The sequence below is a fragment of the Ricinus communis genome, chromosome 6 (assembly GCF_019578655.1).
Source record: "Ricinus communis isolate WT05 ecotype wild-type chromosome 6, ASM1957865v1, whole genome shotgun sequence".
NCBI lineage: Eukaryota > Viridiplantae > Streptophyta > Magnoliopsida > Malpighiales > Euphorbiaceae > Ricinus > Ricinus communis.
Genome location: NC_063261.1, coordinates 26,244,668 through 26,265,475, shown reverse-complemented (window position 1 = coordinate 26,265,475; position 20,808 = coordinate 26,244,668). Strand labels below are relative to the sequence as shown.

The 20,808-nt window shown below is 32.2% G+C and overlaps 2 protein-coding genes across 2 annotated transcripts; one reads left to right on the top strand and one right to left on the bottom strand.

The window, feature by feature from the left end:
- Positions 1-11,338: 11,338 nt before the first annotated feature.
- Positions 11,339-12,721, top strand: LOC8270733 (chlorophyll a-b binding protein 6, chloroplastic). The gene is made up of 4 exons (XM_002533205.4): positions 11,339-11,621; positions 11,718-11,820; positions 12,001-12,289; positions 12,461-12,721. Exons 1-4 carry the CDS (start codon positions 11,431-11,433, stop codon positions 12,610-12,612), a joined length of 735 nt encoding a protein of 244 aa, XP_002533251.1. The 5' UTR covers positions 11,339-11,430; the 3' UTR covers positions 12,613-12,721.
- Positions 12,722-12,995: 274 nt separating this feature from the next.
- LOC8270734 (ethylene receptor) lies at positions 12,996-20,607 on the bottom strand. Its single transcript, XM_002533206.4, has 7 exons — positions 20,158-20,607; positions 18,543-19,484; positions 16,736-17,104; positions 16,344-16,610; positions 16,124-16,251; positions 15,659-15,856; positions 12,996-14,022 (listed from the first exon to the last, which is right to left on the bottom strand). Exons 2-7 carry the CDS (start codon positions 19,446-19,448, stop codon positions 13,671-13,673), a joined length of 2,220 nt encoding a protein of 739 aa, XP_002533252.1. The 5' UTR covers positions 19,449-19,484; positions 20,158-20,607; the 3' UTR covers positions 12,996-13,670.
- Positions 20,608-20,808: the final 201 nt, after the last annotated feature.

Here is a 20,808-nt window from a genome sequence, read left to right as displayed (position 1 = left end):
ATCTCATAGAAGAGTTGGAAATAGATTTGGCTATTGGTGACACATCTATTTTTCAAGAAGTTACAGAAAATATGGCTAACAGAACTCTCAAAGAGCTAGTTGCACTGGATTTAAATCAACAACCTTTATGCAGTTGATTTCGAATTAAAATCCGGTTTAATTCACTTACTCCCTTCTTTTCGTGAATGTGCAGGTGAAGATCCTCATAAACATTTGAAAGAATTCCATATTGTATGCTCCGGAATGAAGCCACATGGTGTGACAGAAGAGCAAATAAATCTTAAAGCTTTTTCCTTTTCTTTGAAGGATAAAGTAAAAGAATGGCTCTATTATTTATCTTCTGATTCAATAACAACATGGAATGAGATGAAAATGTTGTTCTTAGACAAATTCTTCCCTATAACAAGAGCTGCCAACATTAGAAAAGAAATTTGTGGCATAACATAGTTCACTAGAGAAACATTGTATGAGTATTGGGAAAGGTTCAAGCAACTGTGTGCTAAATGCCCACATCATCAAATGTCTCTGCAACTCCTGATCCAATACTTCTATGAAGGATTATTGCCAATGGATAGGAGTATGATTGATGTAGCAAGTGGTGGAGCTTTGGTAGACAAGACACCTGAAGAAGCCAAGCAATTGATTTCAAACATGGTTGAGAATTCTCAGCAATTTGGTACAAGGACGGATGGAGCTATAAGGCGAGTTAATGAGGTAAGCACTAAAAATCTTGAAAATCAAATTTTTGATTTAACTGCTTTGGTTCGTCAAATGGCTGTAGGGCAATTGCATATGGAAAACGTTTGTGGAATATGTTCGGTTCAATGACATCCTACCGATATGCGTCCAACATTGTAACAAGACTTGATACAAGAGACTAATGCTCTAGGCAGATTTGTTGATTAACCTCAAAGGAAGTATGACCATTTTTCCAATCATTATAATCCTGGATGGAGAGATCACCCGAATTTGAGCTATGGGAACCAAGGAGGACAATAAAAGTATCCTTTCCAGAATTTCAATAGACAACCTAACTCAGGTATGTCCTTGGAAGATATTGTTAAAAATTTTGCTAACAATAATCTTCAATTTCAACAGGAAACAAGGTTAAGCATTCAAAATTTAGGCAATCAAATAACTCAATTGGCTACGTCAATTAGTAAATTGAAGGCCCAAAATTCTAGAAAACTATCTTCGTAACCAGAAATAAATCCAAAGGAGAATGTTAATACAATTTCTCTAAGAAGTGAAAAGGAGATTCCTTTAGGCTCGATTCCACTTAAGGAAAGTGAACTTAGCAAGGAAAATGAAGAAGAAGCTTCTTCCAAGGCATCACGTAGGGTAAAATTTGATCCTCTCCTATCTCTTTCATCTCACACTCCATTGCCTCCTTTTCCTAGCAGATTAGCAAAACCAAAAGAAGATGAGCAAGAAAAGGAGATCTTGGATATATTTAGGAAGGTGGAGATAAATATCCCACTATTGGATGCTATCAAACAAATCCCTAAATATGCAAAGTTCTTGAAGAAATTGTGCGCCAACAAAATAAGAATGAAGGAAAAGGAGAAAGTAGTGATAAGTAGGAATGTGTCAGCAATCTTGCAAAAGAATAATGCTAGAAAAATACAAAGATCCAGGTATGTTTTCATTACCTTGTGTTATTGGTAATACGAAAATTGAGCGTGCCATGTTAGATTTTGGAGCTTCTATTAATGTCATGCCATTTTCTATTTATCAAGATTTAAAACTAAATGACTTGCAAAAAACTGGTGTAGTGATTCAACTAGATGATCGTTCTTTCATTCATCCCCTTGGAGTTGTTGAAGATGTTTTAGTGCAGGTTAATGAGCTCATATTTTCTGTCGACTTTTACATTTTGGAAATGGATGGTGATTCTTCATCAAAATCAGCTTCGAATTGTTAGGACGACTATTCATAAAAACTGCCAAGACAAAGATTAATGTAGATAAGGGTACTCTCTCCGTAGAATTTGATGGAGAGATTGTTAAATTTAATATTTTCGATGCAATTAAATACCCTAATGATGTACATTCTCTTTACCATATTGATGTAATTGATCTAATTGTGCATGAAGTTTTTACATAAGAAAGTGTTAGTGATGAGCAGGAATTGGATAAAAATTCCAATTTTGAAGGAAATGATTATGAGATTGGTGTAGAAGAATTATTCTCAGCAACAATATCTGAACCCACAAATCTCAATGCTGAAATCTCTAATACTAATGACAAGATGTTACCTTCAATTATGCAGGCACCAAAACTAGAGCTGAAAGCTTTATCGGATCACCTAAAATATGTGTATTTAGGTGATGAGGAAACATTGCCTGTTATCATCTCAAAATGACTAACAATGAAACAGAAAGGAAGATTGATTGAAGCTTTGAAGGAATAAAAGGTTGCAATTGGTTAGACGTTGGCTGACATAAAAGGCATTAGTCCATCAATTTGCATGCATAGGATTTTGCTAGAGGATGATGCTAAACCATCAAGGGAACCACAAAGGAGACTAAACCGAGCCATGAAAGAAGTTGTCATAAAAGAGATACTCAAGCTGTTAGATGCAAGTATAATCTACCCAATCTCAGACAGCAAACGGGTAAATCCAATTCATGTTGTCCTCAAAAAAACTGGAATGATTGTAGTAAGGAATTTAAACAATGAACTTGTACCAATGCGTGTGCAAAATGGTTGGAGAATGTGTATAGATTTTAGGAAGCTTAATCAAGTAACTAGAAAAGATCATTTTCCCCTACCTTTCATTGATCAAATGTTAGAACGATTGGCGAGCAAATCTTTCTTCTGTTTTCTTGATGGTTGTTCAGGATTCTATCAAATTCCTATTGCACAGGAAGATCAAGAAAAAATAATATTCACTTATCCTTTCGGAACCTATGCTTATAGGCGAATGCCTTTTGGCCTCTGTAATGCTCCAGGTACGTTTCAAAGATGCATGATGAGTATTTTTTCTGAATATATTGAGAAATACATTGAAGTATTTATAGATAACTTTACTGTGTATGAGGATTCATTTAATGAATGCTTAGAAAATTTAACCAAAGTTTTAAGGAGATGTATAGAGACAAACTTGGTTTTAAATTATGAGAAATGTCATTTTATGGTCACCCAAGGCATTGTATTAGGGCATATGTGGTCTCCTCCAAGGGTATAGAGTTGATAAGGCAAAAGTAGACATAATTGTAAACTTACCATACCCTACCAATGTTAGGGAAGTGCTTTCTTTTCTAGGATATGCAGAATTTTATCGCAGATTTATTAAGGATTTCTCCAAGATCGCTTTGACAAATTTACTGCAAAAAGAAGTTCAATTCGAGTTTGGAAAAGAATGCAGAGAGGCGTTTGTAAAACTCAAAGATTTGTTGACAAGCACGCCTATTATTCAACCACCTAGATGGGATTTACCTTTTGAAATCATGTGCGATGCAAGCAATTATGCAGTGGGAGCAGTTCTAGGGCAGCGGATTGAGAAGAAAAGTCGTGTCATTTATTATGCTTCCAGGATGTTAAATTCCGCACAATGCAATTACTCTACGACAGAAAAGGAGCTTTTATCAATTGTATTTGCTTTGGATAAATTTTGATCTTATGTGCTTGGTTATAAAGTTATTGTGTATTCTGATCATGCAGCTTTGAAGTATCTTTTAGCAAAGAAAGAATTAAAACCAAGGCTAATTTGATGGATTTTGCTTCTTCAAGAATTTAACTTGAACATCAAAAATAGAAAAAGAGTGAAAAATTCTGTTGCGAACCATTTGAGTAGGTTGATAAGGAAAAAAGATGACCTAACTTTCAATAATAACTTTCCTAATGAACATTTGTTTCAACTCAAGGGTATGATTCCTTGGTACGCAGATATGGTAAATTACTTAGTCACAAGAAATCTACCCCATTGTCTTTGAGTATCAATTTCTCATTCATCTACTAATCATCTTGAGTGGACCCTCCCAAAAAAGAATCATCAAATGTCTCATAGATATTATCAATTTTTCAACACGTGATTTGATAAAGGAGACATGCTCTTAGAATACTGATTTGATTATAAGTTCTCTCTCTCTCCAGGAAGCTAGTATGATTTATTCAATTTCCCTTAGTTCATGATTTGATAACGTAGGCGGACTCTTAAAACTCTGATGTTATTGAAACTTTTCTCTCTTAAAAGCAAGCTCTTAAAACACTAACCTAATTGATTCTTTTTCTCTTCTGAATGAGCCAGTATGTTTACTTAATTCCTCTTAGTCAACATCAACCATTAGATATCCTTTCTTAGTTCTATACAAGAATTGATGCTAGCAACTCAGCATCGCACGATTAAGAAAACAAAATGTAATATGTTTACATCCAAATATGATTTTGTCAAATCTAAAAAATTCGCAAAATTTAATTCAAAAGCTCATTTAACCCCTAATTCAAACCCATGAGACACAAGATCAAAGTCCTTAACCAATTATCCAAATCCTAATCCGTGACCCAAATTCTCAACCCATTATTTAGAATTTGTTATGAAGATCTTAGAAGTAGTTAATCAATGGTAACTAAAAATGAATGAAAATAAAAAGTTATTGGAAGTGGTTAGTTGGCTGAGTGAAGAAAGGGAGGTAGTCAAAAAGTTTTTTATTTTTCTTTTTGGGAATCCAGGTGGTGAAAAGATTAAGGAAAAAATACAAATCCTTTACAAGCTAAAAGATGTCATGGAAGTAGAGAAAAAGAGGTGAAGTAATGGAGAAGTAAAGTGGTTATCTAAACAATAATGGCAGTTAGAAGAAAAACTAGAAAGTGAGGAGGAATGATAAGAACTTCTCGACATGTATGTAGTTATTAATGGGAAAATTATAAATTTAGTATTTTAATATTTTGATTCTTTTCTATATTGGTGTCTGAATTTCTTTTAATTAAGTGTTTGAATGTGTTAAAAATGTTTGATTAAAAATATTTGATTTGGTGTCCCTAACTGGTTTTATAGGTTAAAGTGTTTATGTGACTTGTTTTGAAAAGTAAATTGACTTAAATACTTTTTTTTTTTTTTAAATTTCGTATTCTTTCTTTTTTTTTTCATTTTTTATATTCATTCTCAACATGATTTTTTTTTAAATTCGTTTATTTCTCAAGTAATTAAAAGATAGATAATAATAAAAAATATTTAGAAAATAAAAAGAATTCTCATTCATTCAAATAAAAATTGAAAAAGATTAAATGCTATTCTTATTCTTTTATTTTCTTAAATTCACCAAAGTAAAATATTCAAAACAATAAGAGGAAATTGGAAGGTATTAAGTTTTTATAAAATAAAATGAATAAAATATTAAAATAAAAATAAAAATTAATTTAACTTCTTTATTATTTTATGTAATAAAGATTTAATATTAAATAGAAAGAACATAAAAAATAAGAAAAAAGGAAAAAAAGAAATAGAAAAAGATTATATGTATTAAGAAGTAAGAATATTTAGGTCATTTCATGTGTAAAATAAATTAAACTATTACTTTAACATGTAAAACTTACAGGAAACATCATAATATACATAAATTAGCAGGTTCATATATTTTATTAAACAAAAAAAATAATTCAAATAATGAAATAGAAAAAAATTAAATGTTAGTACACTAAATTTGTACTAAATGAGGAGGTTGCAAACAACTTACTGATTAAATTTGGAAACTTTATAAATAGAAGAAGAACCTTTATGGAGAGCAACTAACTTCAAAAATCGATAATACAATAGATCTAGAGTCTTATCAATTTTTAGCATTTAATTTTTGGTAGCTTCAAAGTCTTTAATACCTTCTACAGATCGACATTTTATGTGCAAAGCTTGTCATAATACGTTTTTATGTATTACTCTTCTTTATAACATAAATATACAGCTCAACGGTAGCTGTTATTTTTATAGTATTCAAATGGAAGCCTCACTGCACCCTTAAACTGCCATCTACCTATGCAATTATGGACTGATAATAATCTTATGCCTCTTATGTGTACTATTAATGCCTCTATTTTTATGATATGTTCTCAGCTTTGTTGTACTCTTCACATAAGTTGGAGAACTATAATGGTATTATTCGTTTAGAAGCATGAAATATATCACAATCACAAAGAATCAGTTTGAGTTGAGTTGGATTAAACCGCCATATTTGAAAAGAGGAGATATCAAATTTTTGAGATCTCAACCCTCAACACTAACATTTGACATATTTTTCATTTAAATATTGTTGGATCCTTGTTTGTGAATGAGGTCCCTGCACCTCTTTGTGATCTTGCATCAATTGATGTTATGGCCTTGCTTTGATGGCATTTCCTCTCATTCTAACAAAAATAATGATAAAATCTAATTTTGATTAGAGTTAATTTTTGAATCAATATAATGTATCAAGAATTGATAACAAAGAGTTTATAATTGTTTCACTTACTTGCACCTTTTGTCCTTGTACCCAACTTAAGGTTTTCAAAGGGATGGCTTATGATGGCTTTAGCAACCAAAAGCTAACCCCATCCAATCGTTTTTCTTGTTTCTTAGGCTATAAGTTTAGTGATTATGTATTTTTTTTTATTGGATTTTTAGTGTTTGTGGTTATCTTTTTGGTTTTTGCTAGTATGATTTTGTGATTTTAGTGTAGGGATTTCACTGTGGTGGCCATTGTTTGTCCAAATCTCAACACAGCGATGTCTATCTCCTTCACTTTTCAATCAACAAATGGAAGTCAGAGAGGGAGGGGAGTAGTTGTTGGCTTGGGTGGAAGAGACTCAAGTGATTCTGTGCTTGAATTTAGATCTCCTATTTGTATTCATCTCTACCACCATTAATGGAAGCTTAAAGGTTGTAGGGCCATGGATAGATGGTGATTGTCTGCTTTATCATGCCTTAAACTTATGTTTCTTTGATCTGACATTTTAGATGTGTCATTTTGCTTCTGATGGATTTGGTTGAAGTTCCTACTCCATCTTATTGGATGGTATTGATGAGAAAAAAGAAGGATCCTTTTAGTATGGGGAAGTATTTGCAGGGATATTTTATTAATTTTAGAAAATATTGTAGGCTTTGTGGGACAAGTTTTAAGTCCAATTTCTTGGATTTAATAGGTTACACACCCTTTTATTTAAACCCTTTTATTCTACCATAAATTGAGCCATTACCCGTTGTCTTGGGTTAGGCCTATCAGATGTATGTATGTCCATCTTGTATTAATTTAGGTTTTAAACGTGAATTAATGCTGGCAATCTTTTATAATTGTTAAAAAAAAGGATTGGGAAGAAGATTGAATTTGGAATGAAAATTCTTCTCATTCTGAAAAATAGTAATAATAAAATCTAATCTTGATTAAAGTTAATTTTTAAAATTAACTCATGATACGTTAACAATTATGAACAAAATTAAATTTATAATTCTTAATAATTATATATATATGGAGAGAGAGAGGTACAATATCGACTTTATATGTTTTTTCTTTTCCCAACATAATATTATATAATGAATCATTTTAATAAATACGTAATGAAAATAAGAAACATGCCCAATTTTGTTATGCATAGAATACTCTATTCTAGAGGCAAGTGTGAGGCCTACTTAATAAAATGAATGAAAAAGACTATATAATTCAAAACTGAAAGCTTTTTTTATCAAAATTTACAGAAGTTTTAGATTTTTAATTCTTCTTGTTACAAGAATAGATATACAATTGGAAAAAGAAAAAAAATGAATCTTTTCTAAAAGTTACAAAGAATAAGCTTAAGAGATGAAACTCTACTCTTTCTAATTCTCATAACTAACTTATGCCTTCCTCTTGCTTGGTTTTTCCCTTTTATAGAAGTCATAAGGTGTTCTTCCTTATGACAAGAGGTTGACACTAGCTCATCTTTACATAGAGTGGTCTTAAAGGATAATTCTAACTCATCTTTATATAGAGTTGTTTTGGTTTTCTTGTATCGGCAAGAGACACGTTTTAAAAAGAAAAGTCAATAAAATTGTTAAAATTTTTATATAATATACTTTTTTGAAATCTTACTTAAGTTGTATCCTCATTCTAAGCTTTACTCAGTATTTTTATCAATTTGTAGATATAATTTTTTTTTAACTTAATTTGTGGACTTTTATGGAAGTATTCTAATATACAATGTGTGTATAGTATTATTTAGATTTATAATAATTGATATTATTTTTACCTTAATAATTTATTAAAATAAATCAGATATTAGTAATCGACCAGTAAAAAGGTATTATTTTTGTAATTTAATTACTAGTATTTGACAACAATGAAATTCATTTAGGGTTTTTGCTAAAGTACCATTATAATACTCTATCATTATAACTTTATTCTTTAATTATAGATAATCAATTATTTTAATTAATTTATGAGTCGTTATAATGTAATATGAGTGTACAATACCATATAAATTTATTAAATTGATATTATTTTAATTTTAATAATTTATTAATATAATTAGATACTAGATTAGTCGATTATATATGATCCTTAGTTATAGATTAACCAGATACATTAGTTTGTTTATTAAAATTTTTAATCTATTTTTAAAATTTAATCAGTTGTACTTAATAATTATGAGATTCATTTATATAAATTTTACTTGAATAAATAATTAAAAATTATATATGGATTCATTGACAATCTAAATTAGTTGAAGAAAATATAAAACTAATAAATTATTTAAAATAATATCAATTAATTATTTATAATTAAAAATAGACTTGTAATAATAGAGTACTATATATAATTGACTAATTTAGTGTTGGCCATCAAAATATTTGAAAAAATCTTAAATTTGAGTTTAGAAATAATTTGGTATGATCTTGCACCCATAAGAAGGATCATTAAAGTGAAAATCTCAAGTAAATAGAAGAGTGGATGTAAACAAGAAGTTAGCTGAAATACGTTAAATCTTGTATTTGCATATTTCTCCCTTACATTTTTATATTTATTTATGTTTATGTTTACTATTGCTTATTTATATGTTGTGATATGTTTTTACATTTCTTGCTAAGAATTATTTAATATTTTTTACTAACTGCTTTTGTTAATATTAATTTTATGTTCAATTTTTTAAATTAAAATTAATTTTATAAATAATTAATTCACTCTTCTCTTAATTGCTGTAAAATAAATAATATCTTTTATAAATAATTTTTAAATTTTTTACAACATAATTAAAAATAGTAAATCAAATCCCCTTTTTTATTTTTCTGATTGATCAAAATATCATAATCCAAAAAAATTAGTCTTTTAAATGCAATTTAATTAATCGAATTCCATCCCTGATATACTTGTTGGAATCTTGGTAACAGTTGATTCATAAGGAGTAATTACTAGCTTGTTTCTTGTATTTTTCATATCATATCATAGTAGTTATATATCTTAAGATTTAGAAATTATTTTATCTTTCTATTTTATGATTTTATATTAAATAATCATTAAATATCATTAATTAAGTTTGGTTTTATACTACCTATCCTATGAATTTTTTTTGTGATATACAAATTGTCTCTTATAGTTTGTTTACTGCACTATAACTATATTTTCTTTTAATAAAATTAACTATTATTTCTTTCATACAAAATCAAGACAGTCAAAAGACTAAATTGACAAAAAAATTTAGTTTATTCTTAAGTATTAGATTCTTCTAAATTTACCTTTAAATCAAATGAAGTTAAAATTCCAGTTTTTAGCAAAAATCAATTTTGATATTTGTACAAAAATAACTAACTAGTATTTTTTTAGTTGCTCTAATTTCTAGCGCAATTAAATTCTAGTAAGATTTAAATATTGTAAAAGTACTTATATTTATCGACATATATATTGAAAATTTATATAATTTAATTTTAAATTATTAAAATAAAATAGATATTTTTCTCATTATTAATTTTGTTATATTAGAATTGTAATTTTGGTGAAAAGTTTGATAATTAAATCAAACTTTCTTTATAAATTTAGTTCTTTAATTGCTAGACTTTAAAACGCAAGGAAGTTTTAGTGCAATAAATAAACCATAGGAGCAATTTGTATATTACACCAACAATCATAATGGAAATAATATAAAATCAAATATAGTTATCGATTCTTTAATGAAAATCCTGACGGAATAGATTTTTAGTATAAAATTATAAAATAAAATGACAAAAAATTATAATTCTTAAATGTTAATCGATGAATAATATAATATGGAAAAAGCTTTATAGTAATTACCCAATTTATAAGTAGAGTTTATTACTATTTACCCCTATGCTTTTCCATATTATATTAATTACTCCTTAATATTTAAAAAATATATTTTTTCATTCTTCTATTTTATAATTTTACACTAAAAGACCATTCCATCAGAATTCTCGTTAAACAATCGTTATCTAGGTTTAGTTTTATACTATTTTCCCCTTGATCTTTTGTGTAATGTACAAATTACCCTTTATAGTTTATTTATTATACTAAAACCCTCTTATCTCACTTTTATGTTGAAACCTATTTTAGAGTTTATACAAAAATAATTAACTGATATTCTTTAACGATTCTAATTCTTAGCATAATTAAATTCTAGTAAAATTTAAATATCTTAAAAATACTTATCATAATCAAAATATTAAAGATTCATATAATTCAACTTTAAATTATTAAAATAAAATAGATCTTATTCTTATTATTAATTTTGTTACAATAGAATTATAGCTTTAACAAGAAATTCAAAAGTTAAATTATTTTTTATCAATTTAGTTTTTTAATTGCATTAACTTTTAAAATGCAAGGGAGTTTTAGTACAATAAATAAAATATAGAAATAATATATATATTATATAAGAAATTAAAGGATAAAATAGTATAAAACCAAACATAATTAACGAATTTCTACTAAAAATTTTGATGAAAAAATCTTTAATATAAAATTATAAAATAAAAAAATTATATTTTTCAATTATAAAAAATAAATAATATAATATAAAAAATACAGAGGACAAATAGTAATTACTCTTATAAATAACATCACGTAAGTCTAAACTTGGTAAAAACCCATCTCAATCCTCAATACCCGCACATATTTCACAACAGGAGCCAACTAATCGTTGATTTTTATTCTTCTTGGTTGATTTTCTTTTCCCCTTAAAAAAAGACAAATGAAATTTGTATTTGTAGCTGGTACTAAAAATCTCGACCACACAACAATTGGATATTACACATAACCAAGAAACTGGATTGAAAAATCCAACGTGGCCCAATAACATATCCAAAGCAAGTTTTCCTTAGCCAATTACAATCCTCATTTAGATTTTGCATGTTTTTCCCACATACTTGTATACTATATCCTTCGCTGTCCTCAACTCACACATATTCTTCTCCACCGCTAACGCTTTTGCTACTGCTACTGCTACTGCTACCACCCAATATTCAGATACTGAGAAAATGGCCACTAACACATTGATGAGCTGTGGCATTGCCACTGCTTTCCCTTCTCTTCTTTCTTCTTCCAAGTCCAAATTTGCTTCTTCTGTTCCTCTTCCTTGTGTTAATGGCTCATCTTCACGTATCACCATGTCTGCTGATTGGATGCCTGGCCAGCCCCGCCCGCCTTATCTTGATGGCTCAGCTCCTGGGTAAGTAGCTGTAACTGATGAGTCTTGGTGTCACTTTCTGCTATAAGGAAAGAAATGTTAAACAACGGGTTTTCATTTGTTTTCTTTTTGTTTCAGTGACTTTGGATTCGACCCTCTTCGGCTAGGTGAGGTTCCAGAGAATCTTGAAAGATTTAAGGAGTCTGAACTCATTCACTGCAGATGGGCTATGCTCGCTGTGGTAATCCTCTTTTTAACTTTTTATTTTTACCAGTTGACTTCCGACGGGGTTCAAACTAGTGATCTAGTTCCGGATACGATTTACTCTTGTCAAAATTCAAGAGTTGAAGTGTTGCTGGTAGATTTGTTTCTACAGAGATAACTTTAACTTTGTTGAATTGATCTGAATGCAATTTTGCAGCCTGGAATCCTAGTACCAGAGGCCTTGGGTTTGGGCAACTGGGTGAAGGCACAAGAGTGGGCTGCAATTCCAGGTGGTCAAGCAACTTACTTAGGCCAACCAGTTCCGTGGGGAACCCTTCCTACAATTTTGGTGATTGAGTTCTTAGCCATTGCCTTTGTTGAGCACCAACGGAGCATGGAGAAAGACCCTGAGAAGAAGAAGTACCCAGGTGGTGCTTTTGATCCCTTGGGTTACTCCAAGGACCCTGCTAAGTTCCACGAATACAAGGTCAAGGAAATCAAGAATGGTAAGACGTCTAATCTCTTGAAACCTCAAGTCAGCTATAAAATTCCTAATATGTGTCGCATGATTATATGTCAATAACTCCCATTTCAATGATTGAAAGCTTGTCCATAAATATCTTGGCCAACATGATTATACAATTGAACGAAATACTAACACTAAAATTGATGTGTAGGTCGGCTAGCACTGTTAGCATTTGTTGGGATCTGTGTGCAACAATCAGCATACCCAGGCACTGGACCATTGGAGAACTTGGCAACTCACTTGGCTGACCCATGGCACAACAACATTGGGGATATAATCATCCCCACATCGTTTTCACCTTGAAGAAATTTTTTTGTACCCGTTGTAAAATCCTTTGTAACAATCTTTGTAATGAAACAGAATTACCATATGTTTGGTCCGTGTAGAATGAGAAAGTATCTTATGTTTTGTATGGTTCTGCTATGCGCCCTAAATTATTGGTGCCTCTTAGAATATTGAGAACGCCCACTTCAAACAGCTATATATATATAAACAGGACACAGTAAATAACATTTAATTATAAATATGGTCCATATAGAGGTGAATACTAACAAGAAAAACAAATATGAACCCCCATGAAATCCAACTTATTTCAATTTAAGATGAAACTCGAGTTGGATTAGGCTAATGATCTTACGAATTTTTGGTGATTAAGTTGCCCTATAGAGGACTTCATGAAAGGTTCGTAACCAGAAAAAACAACGAGAGGTTTCTCAAGATGAACAATTTCAATCCAACAAACAATAGCCCAAATGCAATTCTTCTGAAACCTGATAATTAGAGATACTATACCTTAAAGACCGCTACACATATTATAGAGGCAAATCAAGCAAATTACTTCCCAGACGAGCATGGTCCTTGAGAAAAACGGATTTGTTGCTGTACAAGGAAAGATTGAGAAAAGAGAGAGAGAAACATCAAATATGTCTCGCAGAAACAGATTTTGGATTCAAGAAGTAAAAGCTCTGTTCCATATTTGATCATCATATGTGAAACATTCTGTTGCACAGCTTGCTGACCAACAATAAATTCATTGTCAAAGGAAACTCGCATCTCCACAAGCCTTTGTTATGTCCCGGTTACATAACTGGTAATCTGGTATTCTGTTTTACAATTTACTGAACAGATTTATTACCAAAGGATGCTCAGAACTCCACAAGCCTGGAACTATTTGCTCCGTCTGAATTTCGTAACTGGTTGCACAAAAGGACATATATACGGACCGGCTTTTAGCAATCATGTTATTTTTGCCAGCACACCATCTATACTGTAATGCTCCCATACTCTGGTGTATTATACACAACAAACAACTGCAAGGACTTTGAATTCCTCCTTTCCAGTCAGTGTTATATCCATAAGGCTTACATGGCCTCAAATAGAACCCGATGCTCCAAAAGATCAGATAAAACAGCTCTCATCTTTTCAACAGAGACAGGTTTCAGTATTACACCATCCATGCCGACCCTCATGCAGTTTTCCTTTGTCACTTTGTTTGTGTTTCCAGTAAGTGCTACAATTAATGGTCTTTCATGACGTTTTGTAAATTTTTCATGCATGCGGATAGCAACTTCAAAACCATCAAGCACGCAGACATCCATAAATACGACCTTGTGATCCTGAGAAACTACTCTTAAACACTCATCACTTGAGCCCACAGTCGTCACATCACATCCTAAGTGCACAAGAAGTCCTTTGGTTACCATCCTGCTAACCCTGCAAACCACAAACAATTTTGGTGTTAAGTTGCATTTATAACAAGAAGATTTTGCTCAACTGCAAATGCAATGCCAATATGTTGCATATACAGTGAAATCTTCCAATTTATAAACATCACTTAGCTGTATTCAAGCTACCAATAAGAATCCCAGCAGTTATACATCAAAACATTATCTAGTAACTTCTGCCATCTGGGGGAAAGTTTTTGTTCTTTAGTCACAAAATTCACAGCAAGGAGACAGATATTGATTTTACCTAAACATGAGCTGCTACCACGCCAAATCAGTGAGCAAAGAGGCTCTACTTTCCTTAAGTACATGCATTTGGGGCCTTTGTGGAGGCTCCTCCAACTAGCCTAACTAAAGTAGCTCTCAAGACATTCTTAAATTAAGCATATATAAAATTGCAATCATGCTCAAGCTGCCTTTGATTACTCGAGGCAATTTCCAACTCCATTTTGTACCATTGTTATTGATTTTTCTATTATGTACTTGTAAAGGATACCACTGCACAGATAATTTTGTATCACGTCCAGACATTTTGTTACACAGAAAACAATTTTTTTTTTTTTTATTTTAAGAAAAGTATTCTGAGAATAAAAGAGAGAAAAAAAAAGAAGAGAATATGCAACATATTTTAGTGTCTTTCTTCCTGATTTCCCCTTCATTCTCCAAAAACCAACTTTTCAAGATTGATGTCCGAAACATGATACGCGAAAGATGAAACTCTTTGACTTTGGTTTCATTATATTTTTTGTAACAAGAAAAAAGGAACACAAAGTTTCATTAAATTTTTTTTAATGAGAGAAGGGGCACATAAAATTTAAAATAAAATCACTGAACTAAGAAGTAATAAGATTAGGGATAAAGAAATATTAATTTAAAATCCTAAAAAAATAGTAGATAGATATTAAGATAGATATTCACTAATGTCATGCTGTCTATATTATCCTGTACTACTTTTTTTAGAGATTTTCATGTCTTCCATGTCATGTATTGTTATCCATTTATCTATGGTATTAATTTTTCCTTAAATAGATTATATATCCAACTAAACTCAACTCAACAAGAAACAAATGAAGTGGTGAAATGGATTTTGGAAACCCCAAAGGTGTTCAACTCTATTTATAGGATGTGCATGTTCAATTAAGAGGTGTGCAGCGCATACTTTGCACTGGCCATGTGACCTCTTAGAATAAGTCTTATGTCAGATCTAGAAATCAGTTGGGAGTCATGTCTGTTAAAGTTCCCAGGATATAAGTCAATTCTGTACAGCATAAAGTACGCCAGTAAAGTAGATAGGCTTCTTGCACTCTTTTCTCCTTCTCCTCAAGCCAGCTCCTTTATTTTAATCGATCACTGACCAACAGGGCACATATGCCTCCGATGCTTTCATATATTCTCAAGAAGCCAGTAATATAACAGAAAAATATTCCCCTAAAACACCCAGAAAGTGTATTCCCATAATTCACATATCCCATTTCAAACTTCTCCCTGATTTTCCATTCCCTTCTCATTTCCCACAATTGCCATAGAAAATAAAAATAGAGAAGCCAGCTTAATAATTGCCTAATTATGATTAAACCCCTCAAGAGCTAGAGATATATGGTATATAAGATTGCGAAGTTACTGACCCGTTATCATCCATCACAAGAACTTTGAGCCCAGAAAAATTTGTCTGTCCATGATTTGCTGGCAATTTTGACATGAAAGGAAGCTTAGATTCGTTTGAGCGCTCAAGAACACCAAGTTTAACAACAAAGATTGCAGTGCAGCCCTTGCCAAGACCTTCGCTTTCAATCCAAATGTGTCCTTCCATAAGATTTACAAATCTGCAAGTGTGCAAAAGACATAATAAATTTCATTTGCATCTCCACAAACTTTTAAACATGCAAGTGTGCATAAGGAACAAAAATATCACATTGCGTTTTCATTAATTTCCAATGAGTGCAAAACCTGTCTTAAAAAATTAGTAGATAAGCAAAAACACAAAATAATAAACAGAAAAGGCAACTTAAACTGATGGTATTGCCACAAACTGAAACAGAGCTACCTATGATTTTTATTTTTTGTTTTAAGAAAGGAGATAAATACAGTACCTCTTACAAATTGCAAGGCCAAGTCCACTGCCACCGGAATTTCTGGTTGCTAAAGATTGGCTTTGTGCAAATTTGGTAAATAATTTAGGGATATCTTGGGGATTTACGCCTAGTCCCTCATCTTTTACCTATGCCAAAAGATAACAGGCATACATATAAATTTGTAGAAGTAACAAAATGGAATCCTAAGACAATATTTATTAAGATTCAAACCACCAACCTGTACACGCAAATAGAAGTGATTATCGCTTGTTACTGGAAAAAAATCAGGAAGCCGAAGATCTTTTAAAGACTCTAATTTCGCAACAGAAGCAGTGATTAAGATGTTGCCTTCTTTTGAGAACTTCACAGCATTACCAACAACATTTAATATTGTCTGCATAAGGCGTTTTTCATCACCAATGGCGTATTCTGGCAAATCTGGAGACAAAGTTAATGTAATAGGCAACTTTTTAACAGACGCAATAGGTTTGATCAAGTTAAGAACCTGCAATGGGCAAACAAGCACATAGGTCAGCCATTTAGCAGTAATAATGAACCCAGATTTAGCATTTGAAAAATATAAGGTCCACAATGGAACTTGAGAAATTCTACAGGATCATATAACCCTACCTCCCTGAACACAGCATGAAGATTAATAGTTCCCATGTCAAGCTGAAAGCTGCCATCTTCAAGCCTTGAAAGGTCTAATACATCATTAATTAGAGTAGCCAAGAGATTACTACTCTTTAGAATTGTCTCAACCATCAGGCGCTGCTCAGGTGTCAGCTCAGTTTCTTGCAGCAGGGAAGAAAGTGCAATAATTGCATGCATGGGAGTTCTCATCTCATGGTTCATGACCGCTAAGAAATCATTGCGAGCACGGATAGCTGTTTCTGCTTCTCTCCTTGCATGATCAAGTGCAACATTCTGCTCCATAAGAAGATCCCTTGCCCTCATCGACTCTTCTAAGATAGCAGCATGTGATAGAGCAACAGCCACCTGGTTTGAAAACCAAATATCACAGATTAGCTAAAAATAGGGAGTCATTATTTGCTTCATTAGATAGTAATTGGTCTCTTCTCCTTCCGTTTTAGATGAGGACCACTTAAGCTGCAATTGACTATATACTGCTTACAAGTTACATGCAACAATGATCAGTTGTTTAAGTGATTGCACAAGAACACCTTCATTCTGCAATTTAGACAATTGATGGAGCAACAATTGACTAATGGTTGAACTTTCTCCTCAATTTCTTCCCCTTCTTGTGCCTTCTTTTCCCATCATCTCCCCTCATTTCTTCCCTTGACTCTTATCATCTCCCCTCATTTCTTCCCTTGACTCTTAAATTTATTTCTCTCTCTTATGTAGGGATGAAAGCTGTACCTTACCCACGGGTACCATCCAAACCCTACCTGGTCAAACCGGGTAATACCCAAGCTGATTGGGTAATGGGTGCAAGTAAAACCTACATTCGAAACAAAGCATGGGGTTTGCGTAGGTACTGATAGTGTATACCTTAACCGAACTACTTTCAACATTTTTTCTTTTAAGTTAGATGTGCAACATTACAAGTTATGTAGTAGAACTTATATATTATGATGTATCTAATATGTTTCTTTCAGAGAATTAGACAAACTTTTCAATTATTCAATTCTTCTTTCAGTATTTTAATAGTTTTATCATTTATATTCTTTTATATACCTTCTTGAAATATAATATGTATTGTTTTAGATAAATGCAATTATGTACAATGTCTTAATTTACACAACTGTTCTAAAGTATTTTGGTAACTATGACTATGTGCATAACGAATTACACACAAGTTCCATGAAACACTAAGAATATGAAGATGGGTTTCATATTTGTTACCCAAGCAAATATGGGTAGACATACACCTTTTTGGGTTTGGATAAGGATATGACAGTGCCCTACCTATAAGCTACCCATAGCCGTCCGTCACTACACTTACGTCTTTCCTTCACTCTCTCTTCATGTGTTCTCCTTCTCCCCCTGTTCAGTTATCCTTCTCTAACCAAGTCCAATCCTAATTATTTCCTCCCTTAGTTTTCCTAACTGCTACTATTTGTGTAGTTTTCCTAACTGATACTATTTGTGCATCATTATTTAATGTCTTCTCCATTTGTTTGCAAGATACAAATGAGATTGTAGTGCTAAAGAAGAAAAATGTGTTGGCCATATCAGAAACTACTTTCTTTTTTTTTTTTTTTTTTTCAAATTTTAGATTGGTTCCACCTTGGGAGGCAGCCAACATTTTGCAAAACTGAACTTACAAACAATCACCCTTTAATGGACAAGTAAATAACATAACTCAAATAGCCAAACAAAAAAGTGCATACATGCATTTCATCTACGTTTTCAATAAAGTAGGAAAATGAATATGATAAATTGCAAGATAATAAATAAGGCCATTTAAAACCTGATCAGCAACTACTTCAACGAGCTCCAACTCATAAGCATGCCACTGCCTTGCACTATCTGAGGGAAGCATTAAAACCATCAAAGCATAACGTTTGGTAGAAAGCTCGGGCCAATCATTAATTTGGAAATTAGAGAGATGAAGAAGTGGCACACGAACAGCAACCACCTCCCCAGGGATATATTTTCCAGCAAAAGGCCGTATTCTTGCAACTGGACAATTAGGTGATATTTTAACAGCACGATTGCGACTGAATACTTGATTAATGACAGGAAGTTGGATAGGTACAGTATATCCAACAGGATTCTGCTGACGAAGAGTGTACGAAAGTTGAAGTTCCAACCCAGTCCGCGTGGGCATCCACAAGGCACACTCTTCCAATGCCAAGGTCCTACCTAGTTCAACAAGAGTGGTCTTTAGAATAGTATGCCTATCAAGTGTGCTTCTGATTTCATGAGTCAGCATCCTAACATGCCGGCCTGTTTCTTCCTGTGTACGAATCAGACCCATCTCCCTATCCAATTCTGCAGCTTTGTTTTTCAAAAATAGTTCTCTAGTTTTAACACTCAAAAGATCAGGAATAATGTGTACTAGCATAAGTGCAGTAGCACATGACACCACAGCAGTCAAAACTTTCGCCGTGGTCATTACAATGGCCACAGTTCGTGAGTGCATAGTAAAAGTCCATAAGTTAATAAGATGCGTTGCCCCACATAGAACTATAAAAGCACCAAACTGCACAAGCACCCATCGATATGGAAACACTGCAGATTTCTTAACAAAGTAAATAAGCTCTAGAGGGATGGAAAAATAGGCAAGAGCAATGAAGAAATCTGAAATATATTGGTACTTCATCAATAACTCCTCAGCTGGCCATGGTGGGTCAATGCAATTGCAAGATTCCATTTGAATCGAAAGTGAATGACCTCAGGCTCTACTTCCCTGATCAAAAACATGCAACAAAAGATATAGTCATATATATGCACTCCAACCATCACTAACGCAATCATCAAACAACATTAACCAGGCTTCGAAAATGGAGCTAACCAATCCAACATAGCAAGGATTGATCATAAAAGGACAATCAATATAAAATCAGCAAGTCATATTCTAAACAAAATATTACACAAACTCAACAAAGAAGAATTCAATTTAAACAAAAGAGAAAGAGTCCATAGTACGAATTTCCAGATACATAACCTAATAAAGGAAATCATTTTTACAATTCTTGCAGTTCTTGGATTTATTACCATTTCAATACCCAATTATCTCAAACGATCAATAAACAGAATTAGGATGGAGCGTGAGGTACAAAAAAAGACTTCTGATCCACATACTTAGATCTGCCTATCTCACAGTCTACCTTGCTAACAAATTAGGGCAAATTACAAGCAATCTAGGCTCCATATTCACCATTAAAATCAATAAAAAGGCAGTGCAAATAGTCCTAAAAGAGAGCTTTTTCACTAAAGCTTTCAATAATAACCCATCTCTTCTTCATTTATAACAACCGAACCCCAAATAAACATCAACAAAAACAGCTCAGAAGTCAAATTAACTCCTACCCATTTTCAAACCCATTAATAACATTAAATAAAGAAAAATTGAATCTTACTCAGTTCACTCCAATCAGCTCTTCCTCCATATGCCACCCAATTGAACGGCAAGCTTTCTCGCTAAAAGGACAAAACTATCTACCTCATCAAGGAAATCAAAAGGCTGGGTATTTTATGAATAACTATACAGCCAAGAGTACAATATTGAAAAGCGAAGAAAGAGACAAGACTCTCGTTAAGAGAGGACTGACTAGAAGGGTATTGTGCGACTCAACAGTGTATTAAACCAAAAGAAGAACTCTTGAAAGTATGGTAAGGGTTTTGGAAAACTGGGATTATTGATTTGGGAAAGTTGGGAATCGGCGGCCGGCTTTTCCATGGTCAATTTATACAATGTATCCGATTTATTGCTGTCTGGTTCGAGTCGGTTGAGTCAGTTTGTCAATGTAATGGGTCCCTTCCATGATACTTTTTCGTTGTACAGAAACGAAAGAAAAACAAAAGGAATAGTTGGTCGTTGGTGAATGAAAATAAAAATGTAATATGAGGCTGCAAAATAAGTTGCCCCAATCTTCAACTATTTAGTCAATTTTAGATTTTTAAAAATTGCGGTGATACAATCTTGCTGCTAAGTAAATTTTTTTAATTAACTAATCCTTTATTAGTAGGTTATACGATTATTATTATTATCTTAATTATAATTTTAATAT